This window comes from Penicillium atrosanguineum (genome assembly GCF_028827265.1).
Source record: "Penicillium atrosanguineum strain IBT 20685 chromosome Unknown utg000006l_segment0_segment0, whole genome shotgun sequence".
NCBI lineage: Eukaryota > Fungi > Ascomycota > Eurotiomycetes > Eurotiales > Aspergillaceae > Penicillium > Penicillium atrosanguineum.
This window is the reverse complement of record NW_026623138.1, coordinates 939,761-965,631: the sequence shown is the minus strand read 5'-3', so window position 1 is coordinate 965,631 and position 25,871 is coordinate 939,761. Positions and strand designations below refer to the sequence as shown.

General features: G+C 52.9%; 9 protein-coding genes across 9 annotated transcripts; 3 read left to right on the top strand and 6 right to left on the bottom strand.

Moving 5' to 3' along the window:
* Positions 1-569: 569 nt before the first annotated feature.
* On the bottom strand, positions 570-4,812 carry N7443_007491 (Sec7 domain protein; the record flags this gene model as incomplete). The annotated part of the gene is made up of 2 exons (XM_056887547.1): positions 570-2,422; positions 2,475-4,812. The coding sequence occupies 2 exons, from the start codon at positions 4,810-4,812 to the stop codon at positions 570-572; spliced, it is 4,191 nt and encodes a 1,396-aa protein (XP_056739238.1).
* A 1,501-nt stretch (positions 4,813-6,313) lies between these two features.
* Positions 6,314-7,438, top strand: N7443_007490 (unc-50 family protein; the record flags this gene model as incomplete). The annotated part of the gene is made up of 4 exons (XM_056887546.1): positions 6,314-6,417; positions 6,477-6,576; positions 6,670-7,068; positions 7,127-7,438. The coding sequence occupies 4 exons, from the start codon at positions 6,314-6,316 to the stop codon at positions 7,436-7,438; spliced, it is 915 nt and encodes a 304-aa protein (XP_056739237.1).
* Positions 7,439-7,840: 402 nt separating this feature from the next.
* Positions 7,841-8,744, bottom strand: N7443_007489 (PDGFA associated 1 family protein; the record flags this gene model as incomplete). Its single annotated transcript, XM_056887545.1, has 3 exons — positions 7,841-8,476; positions 8,559-8,626; positions 8,696-8,744. The coding sequence occupies 3 exons, from the start codon at positions 8,742-8,744 to the stop codon at positions 7,841-7,843; spliced, it is 753 nt and encodes a 250-aa protein (XP_056739236.1).
* Positions 8,745-9,206: 462 nt separating this feature from the next.
* N7443_007488 (putative MFS monocarboxylate transporter) lies at positions 9,207-10,601 on the bottom strand (the record flags this gene model as incomplete). Its single annotated transcript, XM_056887544.1, has 1 exon — positions 9,207-10,601. One exon carries the CDS (start codon positions 10,599-10,601, stop codon positions 9,207-9,209), a length of 1,395 nt encoding a protein of 464 aa, XP_056739235.1.
* Positions 10,602-11,392: 791 nt separating this feature from the next.
* On the bottom strand, positions 11,393-14,367 carry orlA (putative alpha,alpha-trehalose-phosphate synthase subunit Tps2; the record flags this gene model as incomplete). The annotated part of the gene is made up of 3 exons (XM_056887543.1): positions 11,393-11,559; positions 11,617-13,870; positions 13,939-14,367. The coding sequence occupies 3 exons, from the start codon at positions 14,365-14,367 to the stop codon at positions 11,393-11,395; spliced, it is 2,850 nt and encodes a 949-aa protein (XP_056739234.1).
* Positions 14,368-14,960: 593 nt separating this feature from the next.
* On the top strand, positions 14,961-16,445 carry N7443_007486 (uncharacterized protein; the record flags this gene model as incomplete). Its single annotated transcript, XM_056887542.1, has 1 exon — positions 14,961-16,445. The coding sequence occupies one exon, from the start codon at positions 14,961-14,963 to the stop codon at positions 16,443-16,445; it is 1,485 nt and encodes a 494-aa protein (XP_056739233.1).
* A 347-nt stretch (positions 16,446-16,792) lies between these two features.
* Positions 16,793-22,341, bottom strand: pld3 (phospholipase D; the record flags this gene model as incomplete). The annotated part of the gene is made up of 3 exons (XM_056887541.1): positions 16,793-16,799; positions 16,862-16,930; positions 16,985-22,341. The coding sequence occupies 3 exons, from the start codon at positions 22,339-22,341 to the stop codon at positions 16,793-16,795; spliced, it is 5,433 nt and encodes a 1,810-aa protein (XP_056739232.1).
* Positions 22,342-23,211: 870 nt separating this feature from the next.
* N7443_007484 (uncharacterized protein) lies at positions 23,212-24,355 on the top strand (the record flags this gene model as incomplete). The annotated part of the gene is made up of 2 exons (XM_056887540.1): positions 23,212-23,584; positions 23,640-24,355. 2 exons carry the CDS (start codon positions 23,212-23,214, stop codon positions 24,353-24,355), a joined length of 1,089 nt encoding a protein of 362 aa, XP_056739231.1.
* Positions 24,356-24,837: 482 nt separating this feature from the next.
* Positions 24,838-25,585, bottom strand: N7443_007483 (60S ribosomal protein uL15; the record flags this gene model as incomplete). Its single annotated transcript, XM_056887539.1, has 3 exons — positions 24,838-25,056; positions 25,237-25,435; positions 25,554-25,585. The coding sequence occupies 3 exons, from the start codon at positions 25,583-25,585 to the stop codon at positions 24,838-24,840; spliced, it is 450 nt and encodes a 149-aa protein (XP_056739230.1).
* Between the last annotated feature and the right edge of the window lie 286 nt (positions 25,586-25,871).

Genomic DNA, 25,871 nt, shown 5'->3' with positions numbered 1-25,871 from the left:
AGCACTCGTTGATAGCTCTCATTGGATTCAACTCGAAGGTCGGTGCGTCAGATTCTGAGACACCGCAGAGCTCTGGTTAACTTTACGGGAAGCACAAGGGGTGGGCGGTAGTATCGACACAACCAGGCACATGCTTAGACGGTCTATTGCCACGACATCTTATATAGAGGCCGTTACTGCCACACAATCTTGTTCTTGTTTTCTTGTTTCTTGTTTACTACTTAGTCCTTACTATTAACTATATAAATCTACAACTATGGTTCTTAACTTAAGAAATCTCGTTGACATTGCTTTCAACACAATCATGGTATCCATATCATCAGTCACATCGTGTCCCTGGCATTAAAAACAAAGTAATCCAGTAATCAGAAAAGATACCAAAAAAGAAAGGTGGGAAGAATGTATACACGAAACAGGAGAAAAGCCGGTCCATCGCTTTTGGAAAGTATGTAGCCAAGTCCCCCGGCCTGGAGGGTATATACAATGGTCTGCAAAAGAGGAGGAGAAGAAGAAGAAGAAGAAGAAGAAGAAGAAGAAGAAGAAGAAGAAAAGAGAAATTGCAGCGCGTATTAAGCATTTGCAGTAGCCTGCCCCGGTTTCATTTCCTCGTCGGCAGGAGGAGTAAAGTAGTTGTTGGACGAAGCGTGTATCTTGTCCTTCTGGTTGATTGCGTTACGGAGGGAGTCGATGTATGTGCGGAACTTAACAATCTCGCGCAACAAGTACGACGACTTCCGCTCCCAATTGGCCATCGCCTTCGCGGAGTTGGGATGGCGTGGCGAAAAGGCCAGTGTCATGGCAGAGCGTAGCTCATTGTGTCTTGAGAGGTCATCCTCGACATTCTTGACGTAGGCCTGCAGCTTCTTCATTTGGTCCTCCTCGGTCAGATTAGAGGCCGCCATGCTCTGTTGCGGAGGACTCCAATCACTGATGTTGACCCGATCCGCAGGAAGTCTGGGTCGTACGCTCTGTTGATCGATGGAGCTTCGGATCGAGCTCTGGATGCTGGGTCGGGGTGCGCCAGAGGAGGGAGGTGGAGACCGGTTCTCAATACCCACCAGAGCACTGTTGATGACGGCATCGCTCCAGCCATATTCGATGTTGCTGACTCCTCCCATCAGAGGCTCCTTGGAGAGACGTGCACTCCAGTAATTTGCTGTGGAGACGAACTCACGCACGATCTCGGGGGTGCCAGCCTGGAAAAGATGGACTGCACCGGTGGGTAAACTCAAGGCCCAAACATGAGGGCGAGATTTGGAATATCCGGGAGGGGGGAGAGCACTCGCAATCGTCTGGCGAAGCATGAACTTCCAGATTTCCTCTGCATTCTCCGTCCAGTTGCCGCCGCCGACCACAACACCCCCCGGTTGCTTGGCTTTCTGGCGCATGGACTTGGATGCATTTGTGAACGAAAACAGACGCATCCAGCCTTGTTGAATAACAGCAAAGCATTCATTCCAATTGCGATCCTTGGCGCGCTTGTCCACTGCATCCAGGTGGTGCTTGTGCTTGACACTTCCTTCCTTGGCCCAAGGAGCACCGGCCAGAGCCAGAGTCTCATCCTCGAGAAGAGGAGTAGTTCGCTCTGGCTCATCAAAGCTGTAGATTGAGGTCGCAGAATCTTCGCGGATGATCGCCTGACTCAACGCATTGGCGAAACCAATAGATTGCTGGTATTCTCCCCGGGGGAAGTCGGATCCAAAGGAGTCCACAGAGGCAGATGTAAATCTACCTAACGAGTACTTGCTCCAGGTGCTCGATGCGGTGGGACTCCATACAGAAGACTGATCATCCAGGCTAGTCCGGCTGGAGCCCATCATGGATGGAGGATAGAGTCTCGCTCCACGGGAACGAGGCTTGGACGACCATCTCGCAGCTCCATGGCGAGAATCGGATGATCGGCCACGGGGGAAGATGTCCGAGCCGCTCTTGCTGATGGTACTGGGACTCCTGCGAAGAGTGCTTGTGGCGGGACCAAGGAAGTTGCTAGAAGTCATGCGAGAAACCTCCTTCTCTGGCTGTGCGCCGTGGAGAGGAAGCCTCTCCTTTGCAATGGAGGTGTAGAAATCTTTCAAAACCGCTTCCACCTGTTGCTCCCAAGCCCTGACAGTTCCAATAAATGGGTTATTCACTAGCGGATCAGCATCATCCATTGAGCTACGGCTAACATCCCCGGGGAACGTTGGCGAACGAGCAGAGCTTGGCGCTGAAGGCGTCGAATCCGAGCCAGTAGGTGCAGTTTTGGATCGGTTAGCGGGGCGCAATGTTTCAAATCCTTCTGGAGCCGCGTCCATGGCTACCCGATGGATTGTGGGCATCGTGTTTCGTAGAAATTGCGTTTTGGTCATTTTCTGATCGATGTCGGCCAAGTGCAGGTCGGTGTTCAGGAGAAGAATGGAGTAACAGATTGTGTGGACAACGTCTGATACGATGTTAACAATACTTCAATTGATGGTACCAAGAGAACCACTTACCAGTAGCTTTGAAGCCGTGACTTGGGTTACAATCGCACCATCGGCACGAGAAAGCATCCAAAACACGGTCCACTTGCTGAGTTTCACCCTTTAACACCAAGCGTTGACACAGGCTTCGGAGAGCAGCCAGAATATTGAAATTCGACCAATTGAACAGTCGCATGTAAGCTTCCCGGATTGTAGCCCGGTTAGGGTCCCCCAGCCAAGCAGCCGTGGACTCGTTGCCCACAACCTGATCTTGACTATCAAAGAGCTTTTGAGCTTGCTCGCGATCAGTCGGTGTGGTTCCATCTTCAACAGCCTCACCCGGGCCGTCCATCTTGTCCTCGTCGTCAATTGTGTTCGGTTCCTCTGTTTCGATCACAGGAGTGTTGAATGCCGTTTGATAGTGAGAGGCCTCCGATGCAGCAGGTGATTCGGGAACGTTGCTATCCAATGGGATTTCCAACTTGATGGTCCCAGCCAAGCTTTCACGAGAAGCATCAGTGGACGCGGTCTGTGTCGATACTATCAGTTTGCGAGAGAAATCTTCAGCGACAGGTGACAGGGCGGCGGGGGCAGCATTTGAGCGCTCCTCCTGCAAGGGGGAATCGGTAGATGATGTTGGCTCCACCTCTCCCGCGTCTGAAGGCTGATCGTTAGTGCCACGGCGATCTGCCGGCGAGCGATCTTGAGGCCGGCCCGCACTGGGAGGCTGCAGGGTTTGCTGTCTAGCCTTTTGGTTTCCGTTTCCTCCAGGAGCCGAAACACTTTCTCTTGGCCTTTGGGCCTGTAGTAAGGTGGATTCGCGAAGCTGTGTCTGCCCATCAAGCCTCTCTTTGACTTCCTGCTTCTGGTTTCCCGGAGCCCTATCGAGATACGGGTTCATGACCTGCCGCAGACTGCTCACTGGACTTGGTTGCGGCTTCATGGAATCCATCATGTGGGGTGCGACCTCTTGCGGTAGAATGATCGGCGGCGGAACACTGCTATCAGTCACAGACTTCTTACGCCGGCGGAAGAACGAAGACTTTTGCTTGATCACCTGCTGAGGCCCGTCGCGTTTAGTAGGGGTACCGGCTGAACTCTTGGGGGGCTCCTTTCGCAGCTTCAGGTTGGCAGTGGCCCCGGCCGCATCCTTGATCTCGTTATCTTGCAGGTAAGACAGGTCATTTAAATTCGAGACGGGCTCTGCTGAGCCCGGCGAAACAGCTTTGCCTGAGCCAAATACGCGGCGGAAGAAGCCTGGGCGTTCCTTAGTACTTGCGTTCGAGCCTGCACTTGCGACATTGGCGGTGATCGTGGTAGTCGTAATCATAGCACTCGGTTCCGGCTGGGGGAAGGCCGGCTTGTTATAGGAAATGGTTGGGCTCGGAGCAGGCGGATCTAACGATGCCGAGATGGCTGGAGGAGCATCGAGATCCGTATCACCGTGAAGATGATAGTCAGTGTCTCGCATCTTGAGAGCTCCGGTGCCAATGTTGTCTGGGTGACCCTTTCGCGCCTGAGGAAGAGGTGCGTGATTTGATCTCATGCTGTTTCGGCGCGATGCCACGGGTGTCTTTGATGCAGCAGCAGTGGGAGTCCTGTTATAGTCATGAACCTTCCGCGGGCCCGCTGGCACGCTTGGGGTGGGCGCCGCATCGGCATCGTATACGAACGAATCCTGGGCCGTATTGGGCTCGTTCCAATGGCTGTACTTCTGAGGGCCGCAGTCGAAACTTTCCGAGCGTCGACTCACCCCTCCAGAGTCTGCTCGCCTTCTGGGCATCGTGCCAGAATAATCAGTAGAACTGCCTTTACTGCCTTTGCGGACATCGCCGGCCCTTGGCATCGTTCCACTCCGAGAGCCCATGGCGTCCCGACTACGGGCACTGCTCATTCTCCTCGGCGCTGTTGCCGACCGGTAATTTGAGCTGCTGTTGCTTCGACGGCCTTTGGTGGCCGTAATTGTTGCATAGCGCCCATTGCCATCTTCAAACCCATATTCCGCTTCAGAAGACACCGAAGACGAAGAAAAGGTATGACCCCGATACCGGCCATTCGCTTCGTTCTCAAAGGCCGAGTTGAAGAGACGATAGTCATCTAGAAACGAAGGTTCTGAGGCGCCAAATTGGTCGAGTGAGAGGAGCATGTTATCGACGATCGATGTACGGGCCGCATGTTGGGGAGATAGGGAAAGATCGTGGGGGTCTCGGTCATCGCCAGAGTCGCTGGCTCGCGCATCAGCGGCGGCGTCTGGGAAGGCATCGCGGATGGAAGGCCGGTTGTAACCCCGTTTGGGCCGATATTTCGCGGTCGATGTTTGAGAGGGAGGTGTTCGAGGAGGAGAGGTGTATACGTCGCGCTGTGAAGACATTGTCGCGCTGGTGGACCGTTGTAGTTAGGGTTTCCGCGGTCATTGATGCTCAGGGAGAGAGTTGGTTCGCGAGCGGAGAGGGACGAACAGCGTTCGGTTGGGTATAGGGCAGGATTTACGCACCGACAATGCCCAGGACTTGGGACCAGCTGTGGTTGCCCAAAAGTGACCCGTCAGGTGGGATGGGCCAGATTTGCCGACCAGATCCAAGGTCGGAGGTCCAGGCGACTCGAAGCACGGGGGAGTTTCAAGCGGTCATCGCATGTCCAAACAAGCAAGGAGGTAGGCGAAACGGCTGCTTGCAGGTGCAGGTGCAGATGTAGGTGTAGGTGTAGGGCCAAGGCAACTGGCAACTGGCAACTGGGCCGAGTCCGAATCCCAAAAAGTTGCGAGGGCGAGATTCCGGGGGCGGGACGAACTCCTGAACGGGGAGGCGGTTCTCAAGTGGAACTGCGGTACTCAGGCACCACCCTCTGGAACCGTGGGAATCCTAATTCAATCGAGTAGCAACCAAAGTCTTATATTGTTTAAACGTGGGAGAATTAGAATCGGAATCAGAATCATGGATGAAATAGGGAGGAACTTCGAAACAGGGGAGATAGTCACTAGGAGAAATCGGGGACTCCCTGATCGCCCTACATTTTTATTTTTATTTTTATTTTTATTTTTATTTTTATATGCTGAGCTCAGGGGTCAGCACTGCGCTGCGTACCTGAAGTGTCCTCCGGTTTCCTCAAATTGACGGTGAAGGGTCCCTTCCCCCCCCCCCTCTGGTCTCTCCTACCCATCTGATCATGGAATACTTCAATATGATACCTCATTTGATGGCCCTGGCCCCAAGTCGATCTGAATGGCAATTGCGGTGGATCCATCAGTGGGGACGGCATTCAGATGAGACGGAACCAATGCCGGGGGATTATCTAGCTGCTTCATGCTTCATGATACATACTGTACTGCAATGCCATTTCGCTGTCCCGGACGTCAGGTGGATGTGATGCATCGTAACTTCAGGGGCCAATCTGATCGGCTCTGTGTTTGCCGAGAGTTAGTTTGATCGGAGAATCGATAGATATACCCCAGGTGCCACACACCCCCGTTGTTCCACTTGACGGAGAACAGCTTAGTCTACAGGCTCTGCAATGCGTGACATTGTCAAGCAGTCTGTCTTTTCCCCCCTGCAGAACACCCATGAGACCGATTGAGAGATTGTGAGGCGAAAGAAAAGGGTCGCGGAATCCAACAGTAGAGAGACGAGAGACGATCCTGAAAATTAAAACCATGAAACACAAAACAACAAGGTCTCCCTGGGGTCAAATCTCGCATATACTGAGCTGAAGAGCGAAGGAAAGTCGAGAGGATGACCATACTCTCCCATCCATTTTTTGACTCGACTCAGACTCTACACACCGCAGCATTCACGTGAGCGATGACATAACCCAGGAGGCCACGAAGTAGGAGCAACGAGTGCCTTCGTGATTCCCCAAGACCAGGGCCTTTGACCATGAACCCGCACATCTCTGTCCCTCGTCAACATGCCGGTCCCGCCAATTTCGGCTCTACCCCAAGTCGCGGCTCCAGTGTCCGCATGCCGCGTTTCTTCAAGAGGTGAGTCCCTCTTCCCTGTCCCCCATTCCCCCGGAGTTCGAGGCTGACCAGATCCACAGGCTCTTCAAGTTCCCCCAGATGGACTTTGAGATGGCTATCTGGGAGATGACTTCTCTATTGATTGCACCTAAGAAGGTCTTCAAATCCATATACTACCATGTAAGTTTGCGCCGGTCTCTGTTTGGTTGCTGTCGTTGCTAACCGCGTCGGGGTCTTTGATATAGAAACGTGAGTCGTGTTGCTCTTAATCAGAGCCACCCAATCCGGTGCCTTAACTCGTCTATCGAAATCGGCCGTATTGACCCGTTCCCAGAAACAAAAAACACATGGCATCGCCCCGATCCATCCTTCACATACCTCCTCTCGTTCTTCCTCCTCCTCACAGCGCTAGCTTGGGGTCTGGCTTACACCCCCTCTTTCGGGGCCATTGTACGCCTGTCTCTGCTATTCGTCTTCGTCCATTTTATCGGCTCGTCCCTGTTCATCTCAACCATCGGCTATTTCGTGATCGGCCGACTCTTCGGTCCCAACGGTGCCGCCGCGTCTCTGGCCGGTCTGCGTGGTTCTCGGGGCCGCCGACGCGGGGCCGCTCAGGGCTTGTTTGTACAGCCTGGCGAGAAGGACCAGCTGGAATTTGGATACTGCTTTGATGTAGGATTTGCCCTCGATCCGTCTCAACATGCTCGTTCTCTAACGCCGCGGTGTCTAGGTCTCCAATCGAGCTTTCTTCCCGCTCTACCTCCACCTCTACGTGGTGCAATTTCTCCTCCTCCCTCTTCTGACCCGCAGCCCGAGCAATTTCCTGGCGACCTTCCTCGGCAATTCGCTTTACCTCTCTGCCCTGATCTACTACACCTACATCACCTTCCTGGGATATAACGCCCTGCCCTTTCTGCACAACACCGAGCTCTTGCTCGTCCCCATCATGGTCTTTGCTGTCCTCTGGCTAGTTAGTCTCATCGCTGGCTGGGGTGTTGTCATGCAGGGCCGAAGCGTCGTAGGCCTGTTCTGGGGCGTGTGAAACATCACAATTCAACCCTACAAAATTTCCGCGCGGCCAATTCCATCACTCACTCAACTTTGGGGGGAGGGTTCGAAATTTCCAAACCCCCGTGTATGAACCATTTCTTTTCTCTCTTCCTCTTCTCTCTTGGTCATGCATCCAAAGAGTAATTTCCGTGTCTTTGCTGCGTTTGGGAAGGCGTCGGTGTACATGATTTTTCCATCTATAGGATCAGGCATCTTCCATTTCTCTGCGTGTCTTATTAGATCCAAATACCAAGTCTTAAAATTGTCTTCCTTGCCAATGTAATTCCAGGATTGGATATACTTCTACGGGTGGGTCAAGCCCTACTACATGGTGCAATTTCGTGATGCGTATGTGTTGGTGTTTCCAGATCTCCCAAACATAATCAAAAGCAAATCAATTCTTCTTGCCCTTCTTGGGCGCAGGCTTACCCAAAGCAGCAGCCCGCAACTTATCCTCACGCTCCTTCGTAAGCGCAGCTTTCTCACGGGCTTGCTCCTCCTTCTCCTCCTTCTCAGCCTGCTTACGAGCCCGCTCCGCCTCACGCTGCTCACGGATAATAGCCAACCGTGCAAGATCAGCACGCGCCTCGTCAGTCTTGCCCTCTGCGTGCAGCTTCATGTACCGCTCGCGAGCCTGCTGCGCCTGGACGGCTTCGCGCTCTCGTCGTGAGAGCTGCGAGATATCCTTCTTCACAACCTTCTTGGGCTCCTCCTCATCATCGTCCTTCTTCACTAGCTGTGAGCGGGACTTGGCGGTGTGGTTGGGGTTTGCGGGGAGGCCCAGGCCCTCATCTTCGGATTCGTCAGAATCCGAAGGGGGCAGGTCGCCGGGCTGAGCGGCTTGTTGCTTGCGTTTGGCAAGCGCAGCGAGCTTTTTGGCTTTGGCGGCGGCTTTGCGAGCCTCGCGGGTTGCCTCTGAGGCGGCGGCGGCTTGGCTGGTTCCTGCGTCGGCGTCGTCCGAGCTTTCCTCTTCGGAGCTCTCTTCGGATGATGACTCGTCGCTGGAGGATTTGATCTCATCTTCGGGATCCTGTGGGAAGAAATGTGTGAGTTGTGGCCGATTGAGGTTGGTTTTCCGCAATCTTCAGCCTTCCGAGGTGTTTTGAACGTACGCGCCAGAGACCGACTGAGTTGCCGTCCTTATCGACCGGTTGAAGGTCTCGACTGAACTTCTTGCCTCCTGTCGAACGAGAATAGATCAGCATTCATCTGTGTGGATTATTCTCTGGGATTTCTGCACGCGACCTACCTCCTCGGGAGGGCTTGGAGAACTTTCCTCCACGACCGCGGGGCGCCATGATGAAGTGTATAGGGGTTGGGAATCAAGAGATCGCAGTCGCTAAATCAAAGAGTTGTCTTAGTATCGAGTCAAGATCAGTCAAATTGAGTCACCAAGGACCAGCCATACTCAAGAATAGAGGGGCAAAGTGGGGGACCCCTGGGCGCTTGCGATAGACGATAGGCGCAGAGATTCACAAAAAAAAAATAATAAAAAAAGGAGGAAAAGAAATGTATGGTGAAACCAAAAATCCGTGACAGAATGGAAGAAACTGGGGAAAGAAGTTCCTTTGAGGGCGAGTCACCGCGCTTGAATTAATCAGTCTCCGAAGGTGGGGGGTTTTCCAACCCAGGGCGCGCCACTCTAGTTATTTATACGGTTCCATCAACATTATGTTATATCATACCAATGCGATGTCTGGTGGCGCTATTTACCATCTCTATGCAAGGGAGGCCTTTTTTGATTATTATTCTCTTCTTTATTACACTCGCGCAAGGCCCGAGCCCACCTTGGTCACTCGCGCTCCGATCAAAACCACGGTGCCTGCGATGATCGCACTGCCCATGAACATCTGCGCATAAAGGTACTCGCCACCGTCCGTCGAGATCAGGACACCTGCAATAGGCGATCCAATAAGAGCTGCCACTGCCACAATACTGAGCACCATGCCCATTCGCACACCGATCTTCTTCAAGTCCGTGGTCAACGTGCTCAGCGTGGCGGGGAACAAGGACTGAATGCCCGCCGCGAAAAGACCATAGAACACTGCAAACGCATACAGGCTCGGCATGTCGTGTACGGCTGGCCAGCAATAGGCCACAATTGCAGTCGCACAGCTGAAGGGGATCAGCAGATTCAGCGGTCCTGTGAATTGATCGGCGAGCAGGTTGGGCACCAGTCGGCCCAGGATGCCGACTCCGTTCATGATCATGAGCAGATAGATGGAGGTTGTCTCGGATACACCGATGATGTTGCGACTGAAGCTGCCGATGTAGAAGAAGGCAACGTATAGACCCCAGAAATTAAGGAACATGCCCACAGCGAAGAGTAGGTAGGGCATCTCCTTGAACGCGGCCCACTCCACGAGCGGCCCGGTGGTGCGGGGCGGTAGTCGCTGCTTGAAGAATAGCAGACAGGGGATCAAGGTGGCCATCGTGATGAAGCCTAGCGTTCGCATTGTCCATCCATATCCGACTTCCGGTAACATGCGCATAACGACTGCTGGGAAGACCAGACCGCCGGTAGCCGATCCTGAAGCAACAAGACCGATGGCAATACCACGATTCTTGACGAAGTAGGTGGAGATCAATGCCAACGTCGGGCAAAACATAAGACCACATCCTATACCCTGTCCTAGACCCTGGGCCAGGAAGAGCTGCCAGTATTCAGTGCACAGCGAGGTCATGAAGATACTGAAAACCTCCAGCGTGGCTCCGACAGTCAGAGTGAACCGAAAATATCCTGCATCTGTCGCGCGCCCAGAAAACGTCCCGATGAAGAAGAGCAGGAAGATTTGAATACTTCCCACCCATGAGATGTCCGAAGGAGAGCGGTTCAACTCCGTGGTATAGTACGTTTGGAAGACGCCAAAGCTGTTGATGTAGCCCCAGGTGTTGAAGATGATCATATGTCCCAGAGCGACCTGGAGCCAGGCTTGGAAGCCCCCATCCGGCGGTGGGCCGATATCCTTCCCAGACTCACGCGTGCGCACTACAGAGAGCGTACGTGCTACTGCGCTGGCATTTGTGGGGACCTGAGCGAGGTCATTGTGTTCGTCGACGATCGTAGACTCTTCGTCTGACACTGGACTTCGAGGATAATTGGCCTCGAGCGTTCTCGAATGGCCGTCATCTGGACTATCCTTTTCCTCGACCATACTCGGTACTTTCTCCACGGGTGGATATGTTGATTCAATCATCGGAAACAAATCGGTGAAGTAGAACTCCAGTCTGTCATGTCGCGCCACCACTCTTGAAATCTGAGGAAAGACCAGAAAGATGTCCAGGAAGTGGAAATGCGGTCAAGAGATTCCCGGCAATCGGGTAAAATTAAACTGACCGGTAACAGACCTGACTCATGGCTCCTTAGGCCCATTCAAAAAATAACGAGAGTCTGTCGGAGCAGCAAAACGGGCTTCGCGCCGATCGGCAAGTCGCACAGATCGCCGAATGCAACACGCTTTTCTCAGGGCATTTTTGAGATCAACCCCACTCGAGAGAATGAATGGTTATTTCGATGCGCTAGATCAGCTGAATGCGATTTTGACCATCATGCGCCTCAATGGATTTCCCCGCGGGGCTATCTACTACGCGACATTTCCCCACCAACAAAGACGTGCTCGGTTGCTCGGCATATTAGCTCGGACTTGCGGGAAAGACCCCCGTTCACTCAATTCTAATCAAATGTGCAAGGCTCATGCGTCTATGAACGAGATTATAAAAAGGATAAGTCGTAAAGACCAAAAGACGTCGCTCAGCGCCGATGCCACATCTTGGCAAGCTAGAAGAAAGAAAAACAAAAACCAAGCATGAGACAGCGAGGGGCAAACGGGGCAACGGTAAATCATCTACCAATGGAAACAGTCGTGTGCGAATATAAGCATAAAGTAGGCTGCGAGGCTAATAGCCATCGGCCAAACGCCGACGTTGCAGCGTAGAGAGCAAGAGCTCAGTAGTCCTGGTTCGGGCTACTGAAAAGCATCTGAACGGTGTTGATGACATCGGCAGGCTCCAGCAAGTGCCAGCTAGCATCCGTTTGTTTGGAGCTGGCACCCACCGTCACCGAGTACACATGGTCCTGAGGTAGGTCGGACTTTTGGAGTGCACGGAACATATCTGTCAAGGTCCATCGTTAGTATCTTTGTTTGCGACCCAATGGGCTTCATTTCTCACCTTCGTCCGTGAAGTCATCTCCCAAGCAGAGAACGAATTCAGGTGCCTTGCCAGGCCCGGTACCATATTCATTCACCAATCGTGTGGCGATGAAGCCCTTGTTGACAAATGTCGGGCGCACCTCCAAGTTGGCTTTGCCGGCCATGACCTCCACGTCCCATCGTTTGGCAACAGTGTTCTCGAGTTCTTTTCGGCACTCACGAGCTTGGAATGCTCCGTACTCGGGGTCTGCCCGACGATAATGCCATGTCAATGCCACTCGTTTCCTCTCAATGAAGGAACCCTGGGTTCGTTCTGTGTAGTGCTGGAATACATCGATCACTTCCTTCTGCCAAGCCATGTTGGTGCTCTCTGCCAGGTTCTCCCAGTCATCTGACCCAGGCTGACGAATGAAGCATCCGTGTTCAGCGCTGAGCCCCAGCTCAGGAATGTGGCCCATCCACTCGTCCAGGAAGGCTTGGTCACGACCGCTGATGATCCAGACGGCGTTCCTTGGGTCTGCCGACAGACTCTTTAGAGTACGAAGAACCCGGTCGGATGGAATGGCCGCCTGTGGATCCTTGACAATCGGCGTGAGCGTGCCATCGTAGTCGAACATGAAAAGGCGTTTCCGAGCCTTGCGATATTGCTTGATGACCTTGGCGCGATCCAACGCGGGCGTGGCGATAGATTGGTCAAACGATGAGAGGTTGGTCAGCAGACGGTGGAGGAACAATCTCGTCCATGTTGCAACCGTGTTGGTGACGACGTGCTTGTACAGCTTCAGGTGTTGCTCCTTCCGCTGCTCGGCGGGCATCTTGAGAGCCTGGTCGATAGCGCCGGCGACACCGACGAGGTCCCAGGGGTTAATATGGATGGCGCTGGGCAATGTGCCCGCAGTTCCAGAGAATTCCGAGAGAATGAGCGGGCTGTGGTTCGACTGCTGGCAGACGATATACTCCAGACTGGTGGTGTTCATACCGTCTCGTACGGTAGTGATCAGTCCCACGTCGGCCACTCGCAGCAGCGCAAAGTACTCCCGCTGTGACAGATACTGTGGGTAATACTGAACAGGAGAGAAGCTCAACGATCCGAAACGGCCGTTAATTGAGGAGACCAAATTGGAGATTTGGCCGGCGATCTTATTGTTAGGGTCTTCCTTCTCTTCCTCCATGCTGGTTGGACTGGTCACTTGAATGAGAACAACCTGGTCACGCCATTCGGGGTATCGCTCCAGGAAGATTTCAAACGCCTGCAGCTTCTGCGACACACCACGAACACTGTCCAGTCGGTCACGGCCAACAATGATCTTTTTTCCGGCGTACAGTTTGCGAATACCGGCGACGGTCTTTTCGATATCCGAGGCACCAAACGCAGCCTTCTGAATAGACCGAGCATCAATTCCAATAGGGAAGACATCCACCGCCACATGAGCGCCATATGCATCTACCCCGGCCGAGTTAGAGTCGAATCCCAAGACACGCGTGCAGCAAGATGAAAAGTGTCGCGAGTATGAGAAGGTCTGGAATCCCAGCATATTGGAACCGAGAACCCCGGTCAATACCTCCTTACGCTTTGCAAGACACCGGACAAACTCGCTACTTGGGAAAGGTGCGTGGAGGAAGAAGCCCACATAGATGTTGGGAATGCGCTGTCGTAGGAGGCTGGGGAGCAGAAACAAGTGGTAGTCGTGAACCCACACAACATCACCCTCCTGGTAGTCTGCTATAATGCGATCTGCAAACAGCTGGTTCAACCGAACGTAATCCGCCCACCACCGCCGCTCGGAGCGGCCGTCAGTCGGGCCGTGCTGCTTGTAGTGCAAGAGAGGATACAACTCTCTCTCTGCATACCGCCGCCACCGGCCCTGGTCTTTGAGTAGAACGGTCTCATCTGGTTCTTCCGAAGCGTCCGATAACCAAACCGGTAAGATCCGACCATAGCGCCCCGAAGCCATTTGACGATCAAGTCGCTCTCGATCATCCTTCCCAACGCTGATTCCTTCCACCAGCGGATGAGATTGTGGCTGCTGGGTTGCATCCACAGGAACAGGTGCAGCTGCCTTGTTGAGCGTGGGCAGATTGGGGTTGTTGGCACCGGGTGCCAATGTTCCCGCTGCATTGACAGGGATTGATTGCAAAGGGCCCTTCGTGTCTAGGACGGGCTCAACCTCTCCTGTCCACCCCACTAAAGTGTGTGACCACTGGGTCTCGTCGGAAGCCAGATGGGCAAATGAATCGAACAGAGCCGAAGTGCCGGAGCGCGGCTTGACCGTCTGTTCCCTCAAAATTTAGTCAGTTGGCCATTCTGAAATTTGGCAAAGAAAATAATTTTATCACATACCCAGTCCGAGCCCGCTTGGAAGTAGAGCTTGTAGGGGATACAGAAGGAGGCGCTTATCAGACGCCCGCTCAGATTGAGACCCGGATGCTGCGCACGGGGGTCGACCTCTGGTGACATTGGAGACCCATTCCCCACTAGACTCAAACGTCGAAGCAGCTCTTGTCCCGATGATGTCCTCCTTTTGGTGTGTGGTGCCGAGGCCAAATCGGATGGGCCGAGTGACTCGGTCCGCACTCCCGGGATGTTGGCAAAGTATGAGGGCGCATCGATATCCATCTGGCCTTGCTTGTCGGTATCCAAGCTCGGTGTCGCATTCGTGGCATCCGCATAGGCCCCAATATTCAAGGCCTTTAAGCCAGGCCCCACGAGCACCGGATTCGGCTGCCCTTCAGGCAAGCGCTCGGGGCTCGACTTCTCTGTTTCAGACATGGTGTGGAGTTTGTAGTTGGGGACGAGCTGGAAATTAGTTGCGTCGGATGTCAGAAAAGACTGCAATTGTCACATGCAGGAACCTCTCTCAAGTAATACTGACGTAGAACCGAGGGGGTAACAAGGAAGCTCGTACCTCGAGGTGGGGTGAGGGGAGGCGATGAGTAGATCGACTAGGGGAAACGAAGGACGACAGCCATGAATAGAACAGAGAGGCAAGTATGGTCCAGGTACAGAAGTACAAGTTCGTAGAGAAGTAGAGAAGTAAAGAAGTAGAAGTGAAGATGGAGGGGCAAGCGGTGAGATTGAAGCCACCGTCCGAAACAGGAACCTGGACGCTTCAGGACAATCGGTGGGGTTTCCTATGTCTTCAACCCTACGTCATGCTCAGAACCCCAAACTGGAGTTATAATCTTGAGATTTGTCGATTCGGACAACTATAGCAATGCGATCTTCAGTACAGTCGTAACCATCGAGTTCCCACTCCGCAATGCTCAATGCGCCCAATGCGCCCAATTCTAGCTGCCTCAGGCCACCACGTTTATCGTGGATCCCACCACTGACAGAGCTCGTTCCTCTGTCATCTTCGCGCTATGCCGCGTCTCCCTCTTCCTCGAATCCGTTCTGTTCCATCTAGAGCTAAAGACTCCGATGTCTTCACCAACAGTCTCAGCAAAACACTAGAGGCCCATCGCTCGTCGAACCGAGCTAGCCTCATCCGCAAGGTGTACTCTCGTGATCCTTCGCCCGGGCTCTTTCGACCTTATATCCCCCCAGAGAACCGTGCAGGCTACCAGACACCGGTACCTCCACCACCGGCGCCGGTACCGGCACCGATAATCAAACTCCACGATAGCGTGAAGAGCATACCAGAGAAGCCCCAAGCGAAGGCTGATCAACTTAGTGGAATCTGCCGCGCAGACCCCTCGATATATGACCCGTTAGGACAAAAGCCATGGCTGAGATATATGCAGCCATCCGAGGCTACTGGCGATGCTTTTGCGTACTTGGATGCGGAGATTCGGGCATTGAACTCTTACCTGTCCCCGAGCCCCGATGAGCAAAAACAGACTGATCGAATTTATGAAGAGCTTGATTCCTTACTGGTAGCAATACTGTCATCTCCGCCAGAGTGCATTGGGCTACGTTCCATTGGGCTGGCACCGGCACACTCGGCCATCGAACTCATCTTGCCATTCCGGGACACACAGCGGTCTCCAGATCAGGTTCGAAAACCAAGTGCTTCCCGGCCACAGATTCGACGTGCTCATATGGGCCTTCTCGAAAGAGTGAAATCCGCCCTGATGAGAAGCCCGGCCTTCTCGAACATTACCTTAGTAAAATACGGCCCTTGTCTGGAGGCTCGGCATAAGTCCACGGGCTTAAAGGTGCGAATCACCTGCGGGGAACATGCTCCAGCCATCTTTGAATACTTGCAGGATTATTTGATCGAATACCCTGCTCTTCGGCCTCTGTTTCTAGCAAGCCGAGCTTTAATAGAAGCATGCTCTACCCGTTTCAACCATATGCACATTGATAGCAATGCTTTGGTATTGTTGCTTGTCGCATTTCTTAAGATGAACCACGGCCGATTCACAGGCCTCCCTACCCTCGGGCACCAGTGGATGGCGTTTATGAAGCTCTATGGGTCGGATGTTGACCTTAGCTCTGTTGGAGTTGCACTGGACCCTCCGGGCTTCTTTGGTAACGGGGTGCTGCGTGCAAATGAAAGTGGGGATGCTGAACCCGCATATCTGCGCGGCCAGCGGTCTCTTATGCGTGCTAAGCTCACCGCTAAAGCGCAGGGAAATCTACAACTTGGCCAAAGCCTTTGCATCCAGGATCCAACTCACTTCATGCAGGACTTGGGTCGCTCATTCACACGCACAAAAGATATGCAGAGTGAGTTGAAGGCTGCCCATGAGCAGTTGTCTGAAGCGTGTGAGCAGTGGGAGGGTCCGAGTGACGATGCTTCAATCTTGGCAACGGCCCTGCGGGCGAATTTTGATAGCTTCGAAAAACGACGGAGGCAGATCACCCATGGTCTCCGGGCCGAGGCAGAAGAGGCTGGGCAGTAATTTATGTGTAGATTAATTGACGTTAACAGATACCCTGTATATATACACAAGTCTCTCCTCTGGCTTCAAAAATGTTCAATTATTTTGTCTAGCGCTCACTTTATATGTAGAAACCTATCCAAACGCCTATTACTAGCTGAAAGCAAAGCATGTTTTCAAGAAGCCCTGCGTGTGACAAGAGAGATCCAACAAAAGGTGATGTTGCAATGACAATGGCAGCGCTGAACAATGCATGAGTGAAACTGCATCAAAATACCTCCGAGAGCATATAATAAAAGCAAATACTTGAGGTTTGCAGATGGGCAACCGAAAAGACGCAATTCAGTGCAAATGAGATGGAGGACGAATTAGTTGCTATAATCATGGTTAGTTTGATTTCGATTGCCAATACAATTGATCCAGGAAGTGGAACGTACTAGATCTCCAAGGGCGAAATTTGGTCCAAAGCGTAGAGCCAATTTCCACCCTGCTCTTCCTTCTCAAGCCTGTTTAATAATGGTTAGATTGAACAACGAAGGAGTATAGAAAAGGTTCCTTACCAGTCGTATGGCCAGAGAATAAGGTGGCCCTGAACCTTGTTCAAAAGATCCTCCGCGCGCGGCTTGTCCATTACATCTTCGTGGGCCTTAGAGCCAATTGTAGTGGCTCTGCGTCTGCGTCTTCGCGATTGAGACGCATTCAGATTCACTGCTTCGGAATAGTCGACATGTGCAGAATTCGAGCGAGACTTCTCAGCAGCCTCGCCAGCGCCGATCTCTTCGCTGTTCTGCACGCTGCTCAACAGGTGTGGCTCCGATGCCGCCTTCAAGGCGGACTTTTCATCAAGAGGTGGCAATGTTTCGTTTTGAATAAGCTCAGACTGTGGCCGATCAGATTCATTCCGCTTAGCATCATGTGTCTTAAGCTCGGCCTTCTCGTCAATTGTTTGAGGGGTCTTTGACTCAGTCACCAGCCCCTCAGTCTTGGGGCTAACAAGAGAAATCGGTGATGCAAGCGAGACTCCAGCCGTAGCAGGAGCAGCTCCAGGGGGCCCGGTATGTTTCTGATGAGGCTGGTTGGTCGGCTTGCTGCTATGTTGGCTCTGCATCTCGGAGAAGCGCTCTCCATATGCGGCATACTCCTTGTATTCCTTCCAGTTCTTGACCTCACTGTCGGGCATGCATCGGAAGACAGAGCGGTAAATCTTCGTGTTCTTCTCCGCAACCGCTTGCCAGGTGTCCAAATAGAACGCGTCGTTCACTGGATCCTTCATGCAGTCCTTGTCGATGAAGATACGCTTCAAATCTGGCGTAAATGGCTGTCCAAATCTGGGGATGTCGTGGTTTTCTTGAGACACCATCAGACCCGCGCTTTCAACCTCAGATTCACGGCTCGATGACCCAGAGACACCGTGGGTGTGCGAAGGAGTATCAGAGCTAGTATTGCCCTCTGAATCTCGAGCGGCTTCGCCCGAAGACCCAGGTCCGTTCTTGCTGGTCGATGATGATCGAGCGGGCTTGCGCCGAGACGATGGCCTGGGCTGATCGATAGTGCCCTTGCCTTCAGAAGAGAGTGGGGAGACTAGGGATTCCTTGCCATCCGGAGTCATTTGTGAGTCACGGCCAACTCCCAAACCAGCTTGCTCAGCAGCTCGCAAGTTATCAAAGCCATCACCATCCACGTCTTTTTTGTGATCGGGATTATCCGTAACTCGTGGATCGGTAGTGAGTCTCCGATTGCTTTTGAGGTTGGGGTTGTTGCCTTGCTCCCAGTCAACGTCGTGATTGAAGCTGTGCATTTCTTCTGAGCGGGACAAGAACTCATCCTGGACACGATGACGACGTTCGATCATGTCTCGTTCGTCTTGGCGCTCAATCATCGACGATTCAGAACCTCGTCTTTCTCGACCACCGGCTGGTCGAGCGTCTTCTTCATCAACCTGAATCTTGCGCAGCTCTTCTTCTGTAGCGAAATCATGTTCCAGAAGCTCGTCAACGTCAATTCCCAAGTGCTCCCGCATTAGGCGCATACGAAGAGTGTGGGGGAATCTTCCGACAAGGTAGGGTTTGCCATTCATAGTGGATTGGATCATGTCTGTGTCCCGCACCACAGCTGCCACCTCGGAATCACGCGATCCCAGCATTGATCGTTCGTTGATGTTTGCAGATCCAATAATGGCAGCACGGTCATCGACGACCATACATTTTGCGTGAATGTAGAGCTGCTCCGTTACCAACTGCTTAGTCGGTCCAATCTTGCCCCAGGCTCTCAGACTGTAGAATTGGATGTAGTCTTCGGGCTCGATTCCCAGCGCCCGGAGACGACCGAAGATCGAGGTCTCGCCACGGCAGATACTGCGGTATTGACACTGCATGATCAGACGCACACTCGTTCCACCTTCGCTGTCAACGGTGTTCTGGAAGCCTGGCATGAGAGGAATGACAATAACGGCGCGCCATGCTTCTTCGTTCTTGGCTGCTCGGACAATACGTTCCACCAATGCGTCTCCGATCAGGTTCTCGATCTTCCTGCCATCGATTTCACAGGTACTAATGAAGAATTGATTCTCAATGTAGACAAAGTGCTCAGACTCTTCAATCATCTTGACGTAGGCATTCATAATGCTATGTTCTGTGACGTCGGGCGTTCCAGTCGACCACATACTGCTGGAGCGAAGGACCTGAACCTCACAGGTTCCATCCAGACCCAAAGCCTCTAGATCAGCAGGGTTGAAATCCGGAGGTGGCAGAAGAAAGGGTGTTGGTCGTGTTGGCTTGCGCTGGCGAAGGATGTAGTTCCAGCGCTGAACGAAATGCCGAGTGAGATCGCGGGCAGGTTGGCCCACCACGTGCATCGAAATATCGTGCCAGGGCATACGCGGTACAACATTGCGATCGTACATCTCCTCGTATGGTTTATCCAAGTCATAGAAATCTTGAATACGAGGGTTGGAGTAGTCTTTACCCGGCCAGAGCTGACAATTGTCTGCATTTTTGGCGGTGTCGGAGTTTTCGAAGCCAGTGGGCTTGTCGTCAGTAAGGTGATGCTGAGGCGTATCCCAACGTCCAAAGCACAGGTCAATACCTCCCACGAAAGCAAGGGTATGATCAATTAGGCACAACTTCTCGTGGTGTGCCCAGAAGAAGGTGTTCTGACGGAACTGGTTTGGAGATCTCTGGACAAAGACGTTGGGGTGAAGCTCAAGAAGTGAGAACTTGGAGTACTCTGAGTCGATGGGGATCGCAGAGTTGATGTTCCGGTACATGATGATGAAGATCTTCACGCCTTCGCGAGCCTTCTTTTGGAGCAGACGATCTAACCGCCATTTTTGACTGATGGCCGCAGGTCGTCGCATGTACAATTCCGGACTCAACCACCAATCGTGGATATAAATGACGTCCTTTGCCTGGTTGATCGCTCTCGATACCACCCACATATGATCGCGTGCATCAACTAGCCACTGGGCAAAGCACTTCTGTCGAACAGGCGCAAAGCTGTCGAACCGATTTGGCCGCATCCACGGAGTATTTTGTGCCATAAAGCGGATTGAGTCTTCAAACTGCTGCAGTTGGCGTTCGTTCCGAGCCAACAACTTCAACTTGCGTTCGGAATTCTCAAGCCGTAGAGTGTGGTGCTGAGGGTGTCTTGCCGACTGCTTTGCCGACTTGGCCAGTTCTTTCGCTTTTTGATTGCGAAGGCTGATTTTTTGCGTCTGAATCTTGAAGTTGGAATCCACCAAGAAGACATCGTAGATGTTCATCTCTTCGGGTGAATCAACACAGACCACGTAGCTGTGGCGAACAAGGAACCACTTGGGCCAGTGACGCTTCTTGATCAGAGACGGTGTCAGGGCCCTTCGGAAGTCGAGACCTTTCGATGATTGAATGATCAAAAAGCCCTCTTTGCCATGATAACTTCCTTCTGCGGCGAGACGAACTCCTAGAGCAGATAACTCAAGGAACTTGCACAGGCGGTTACTATCAGCCCGGAAAATGAGGAACCGAATCATCTTCTGCAAGTACATCTCAAGCTTCTTCCGTTGCCTCTCCGGGTAGGTTTCTCTCTTGCCACCCACTCCTTCATGGACAGACGAAGGACCAGCGGCCGATTCGCCCTCCTGGTTGGTGATACTCGATTTCCTGCGAGCCAAAGGACCAACTCCTGAAGGCCGACGCTGCTTCTTTTTCCCGGGTCGTTCTGTACCACTCATCCCCTCAGGGCCAGTCTCATACCCACCATCGTCCTCCTCGTCCTCGAACTCGCTTTCTAATCCACGCACGCCTCGCATGTAAGGGAAAGCGCTTCTCGGGAAACGAGGAAGGCTGGGGCTGTTCTCACTTGCCCGAAGCTGGATGTACTTCTGAGTTCCGAGATGAAGCTTGTACTTCAAGTGCAGGTTGGCAAAATCTCTCAAAGTCCTGTGGATAATCCATTTCATTCGAGTCATGCCACTTCCATACTCCATTTCGACTCGAAACACTAGATGGCGGTCGCCAGAGTTCGAGTCGATGCGGCTGTCTGTAACACGGACTTTCAGTTGCTCCAAGAGAATCGGAATACGTTTGCTTCCGTGTTCATCCCGTTGGAAAAAACTGGCCAGAATTAGAGCAGCGGGGACAGCCGAGGCCAGCTCGGCAAGTAATTCTGCAGACTTCTTATTATCCACTGCGTTGTCGCCCTTGCGACGCTGGCCCATGAACTTGAAGCCGGCTTTGATTTGTCTCCATCGCTGGGCACCGGCGCTGGTGCCCCGCTCGCCCCGATGCCGTCTCCAAGTAGCTGCAAGGCTTTCGGGATTTTCAGATGGACCAGCAAGTCCGGTAAGTCTCCTTAAATTACTCGGCCGTTGTTGTTCCTCCTGGGTTCCGTCCTGCTGCCGGCCGATATACGACATCCCACGGTTTCCGGCCCAGGCAGGTCGCTTTCGCCGGGTGAGCCTGTCACGACCTTCATCCTCCGATACACCTTCCCGGTTTTGAGGCGTAAACTCAGTAGTGCTAGCCCTTCGAGGGAATATATTGTTGCGGTAGTTCTCAAAGGGAGCAAATGAGGACGAGAAGTGGAAGGAAGGCCGGCGTGTGGTTTTTGGCGTCGTAGGGGCAGTACGAGCCCCAGCTTCGTCTTCCTGTTGTTGTCGTCGACGTAGGATCTTCTTCTTTTTGGGGCGATCCCGCTGCTCGCCGCCGCTTTCCTCGGCATCGGCATCAATATCACTTCCCTCTTCAGCTAGAGGCTCAGGGACGGGGAAGAGAAATTCGCCCCGTTCAGAGCCCGGAGTAACGAGGTCAGGTTGGCTCGGTCGGATGTCTCCGATTGTGGCTCCGCTAGGGGACCTTGAATGTGATGCAAAGGGCGGAGAAACGGCGAAGGACTTCAAACGATTGAGAATAGACTGTTTCCCCTTTGATTGGTCTCCGTCATCACCATATAAAGAGGAGGGTCGAGATTGCGGCCTCGACGAGGGTAGCTCGGTGGCTTCGTTATCGGGATCGCGGAACTGAACACTGGGGGCTCGGGATGGAGGAGACATCCCATGGCCAGATGATTGCTGTCTACTGCCCCTTAGTGACGGCGGCTGTTCGTCGGTATTGGACCTGTTCGGTGGCCGGGTGCTCAGGGATGGCCACTGTCTGGGTGAGCCATGCTGCGTCGGCGATGTGTTCTCCTTACTCCCAAGAGGACTTTCCGGCTCTTTAGATAGTTGGAGGTAGTCCGGTGCCTTATCCTCTTCGCTCGCTTCGGTGTGCTGAGCCCGCTTGGCTGAAGCAGGTCGTTTGGCTTCGGTAGGGGACGGGAATGGGGAGGCTAGTTTGGAGCCACTCGCAACGGATATGGGATCGGGCTTCTTCAATTTCTCTCTCTCGGACTTGCGCTCAGCCTCCATTTGGGGAGATGATGGCATAAGAGTGTCGGTCATGCTGTTACGGTGAGGGGATCGTCAGTGGCAGCTTGGGGCAGGAGCTAGCAGATGCTGGGGTGCATACATGCAGGTTTGATCGAGACCCTGTCATATGTGGTCAAGTCTTGTCACTGGCATCCTAGGACCAAACTCGCGAGAAGAACAGGTCAATTGAGAGGGATAGATGGGGTCCACACAGCTGTTGACATATAAAGGAGCGTTTGAGGTTGACTTAGTTCGCAACCGCGGTGGAGTACCGCCCCATCAAAATCTCTCCGACTGGAGACGGGCCCGCCAAGCTGGCCAAGAAGCGGGCGGTCAGGCACTCGGAAAAGGGGAAGGGGAAAATTTGTGGTGGTAATTCGTGAGTAGATAAGAGCCAGCAATCTCCGATGTACAGTAGCGATGATGCTTTCAGAGGTTACCAATAATACGCATCATGGATCGAGTCCCTTCCCACTTCGGGTTCCAAGGTTTCCTTTTTCCCTGTTCGGGAAAATTGGATTGGTGGCCTTAGGCAGTAGTCACGTGAAATTATTTATGAAACCCTCAGGTATCAGTGACGAGATATGTGATGAGATTTGTGACATCGCTATACCACACAAAACAAAGTCTATAGAGGTGCCAGTAGTTTCAGTCCTGGTACTTGATGTGTGTTACGGTGGAGTACCGGGAAGTTCAGGTCTGCACAAGCACAACGGACCCTCGGCTCGTTGCATTATACCCGAGTCGCCTTTAGAAACGCTATAATTCCCCGCCCTTGGTTCTATAGAGCCACGGCAACATAGAAAGATCTCCCTACTCTTGATACACTTTATCCCTTCTTTTTCCATTTCAATCCCTGGTTCAGTTCTATCTCTTCAACCGTTCTACAGATACCCCGCAACCATGACCGACCCATTGAAGACCTTCGACTCGTCCGGCCGTCCTAAGCCGATAGCCGTCTCTCAGAAGGTCTATGCGATTGCTGGTATCTCAGTGACCGTCTTTGGACTCGAGGAACTTCCTGCCCAGGCGACAGATGTTGCCTGTCTATGGTTGCTTCATCCTCGACTGGCGACGCAGGAACGCATGACTGGCATTGCTTCAGCCACTATCACCGACTGGAACAGCAAGAATCAGAGTGATCCATCTGTCAAGGGCTTGATTGCTGTCTCTTTTGACCAGCGCAATCATGGCACCAGAATGGTTGACCCGCTGGCTAACGAGGCCTGGAGACAAGGAAACCCTCGCCACGCTCAGGATATGTTCTCTATCTTCCGTAAGTGCTGGGAACTTACCGTACGCGAAACATTTCTCATTAATGAATTATCCAGAGGGCACTGCTCGAGACACATCGCTTTTAATGGATTATCTCGCCGCATTCGTCTTCCCCAATGGCGAGCATAAGATCTCGGAGAACCTCGTTCTGGGCGTTTCTCTTGGCGGACATGCCGCATGGAGCTGTTTGCTGCATGAGTCTCGTGTCAGCGCCGGGGTCGTTATTATTGGCTGCCCAGACTATCTTAATCTCATGGTAGACCGTGCCCGATTGTCGAAGTTGCCATCGTGGACGAAGAGCGACCCGCCTGGTTCTGAAATTCTAGGTTCGGAGGCTTTCCCGACTTCGTTCGTGGATATCGTGAAGCAATACGATCCGGCTAGTCTCTTCCTCAGCTGTGTTGATACTGGCTCGTCCAGCCCATTGCGCCCAGACACATTGCCCGACCCAACGGACAAGGAACAGCAGGAACTTCGACCGCTTCTGACTCGGTGCCTGGCGGGCAAGCGAATCTTGAATCTCTCTGGTGGAGTGGATAAGTTGGTGCCGTATCACCGAGGCGAGGCATTCCTGAACTGGTTTAAGAAGGCAATTTCGTCCAATGGCTGGTTCGGTGATGGTGCGATTACATTTGAGGACATTACCGACCAGAGTGCGGGCCATGAGGTCACGGCCAAGATGGTCGATGAGGCCGTCCGCTTCATCAGTGAGACGCTTGCCACCACAGGTAGCAAGGACCGGAGGGGATCGGTGCGGTCGTCCAAGATCTGAACAGTGCGATGGCATAGACTACAAAATCATGAGAGCCCGCTGTGAATAGGCACATGAATGAAACTACTAGTACAAATTTACATCCATAGATGACTGCAAGCCAGGTGCTAGTGAAGCAGAACCAGTATCAGAATCTGGTTAATATCAGCCCGTATAGATATCAATCACTCTCAATCTGCAGCATCTACGTTACGTATTTGGACAAAACACTTTTGAAAATCCTCCTTGTGGTATTTGTTTAACACAATGTGAAATCGTAAGGGCATTCGGAGGTCATGCGATGCAGACTGCATACACAGAAACCCTTATTCTTTTCGAACGCCAGAACCAACCATTTCGGCTCGTGGCGGTCAGCTTTTGAGTTCCGATCGTCCTCCTCCTCACGGGCAGAAAGACCTGAATCCTCCACACGACCGAATGCAGTCAAGACTGCGATTGCCCCGATTCACCCGTCTTCTCCAATAAAACACCTAATTCAACGCTTATGCGACGAGCTCGCAGACACCACCAGCCTCCTTGATCTTCTGCTCGGCATCACGGCTGAAGTAACGGGCACGGATGACGACGGGGATCTGGGGGAGACGGCCCTTGCCGAGGACCTTGGAGTAGCCGAGGGGCAGGAGGTCGATGACGGGGGCGACGTCAGTCTTGGAGCCAGCGAGGTAGGCGTCACGCTGCTCGGCGGGGACAAGGGACCAGAGCTATATGTAAAAAAAAAAAAAAACCAATCAGTCACACTTTTCATCACTATTGTACCCATTCAATCCTCCAGAGTCAGTTTGCGGCCAGTCCACAGTGCGTTATCGTTCTGTTTCCCGGCACACAAATTCCTTCTCCTTGACCTCCGATTTTTTACTTGGATCGTTTCGTTCGGCACGTACCTTGTCGAGGTTGATGGTAGGCTTCCAGAACTGCTGCTGAGTCTTGTGGAAGTAGCGCATACCAACCTTACCGAAGTAACCAGGGTGGTACTTGTCGATGTTGGTACGGTGGTGGTGCTGACCACCGGCCATACCACGACCACCGGGGGACTTGCGGTGCTTGCCGACACGACCGTAACCGGCGGAAACGTGGCCGCGGCTGTAAGATATTCATGTTAGCGATGGGCGACTGGGAAGGATGCGGGTGGCCAGCGAGGTCGGATCTTCGTATATCACGGCCAAAATTTTCGGGAATGGGACAGGAGGAGGCGACTCACTGCTTCCGGGTCTTCGAGAAACGGGTAGGCATCTTGTCGGCGGTGTATTCTCGACAAGACCGGTCTGAGATTTAGGCGTTGAAAGGGGGAAGGGTCGTGGATACTTCCGGCTCAGATGTTGAAATCCACGCTTGCGCTAGGCGGAGTGTGCGCTAAGCAATTCGCTTGTCCCGTGATAGGGTCAAACCCTGCCCTGGGGCTGGCCTAGATCACGTGTGGCAACACCGCCTTCCGCTACCACGCATATTGCATCATTCTGCCACCGCCCTTTGTTCTACATATGCTTTCTACTTCTTTCCATGATGCAATTGGTTTGAC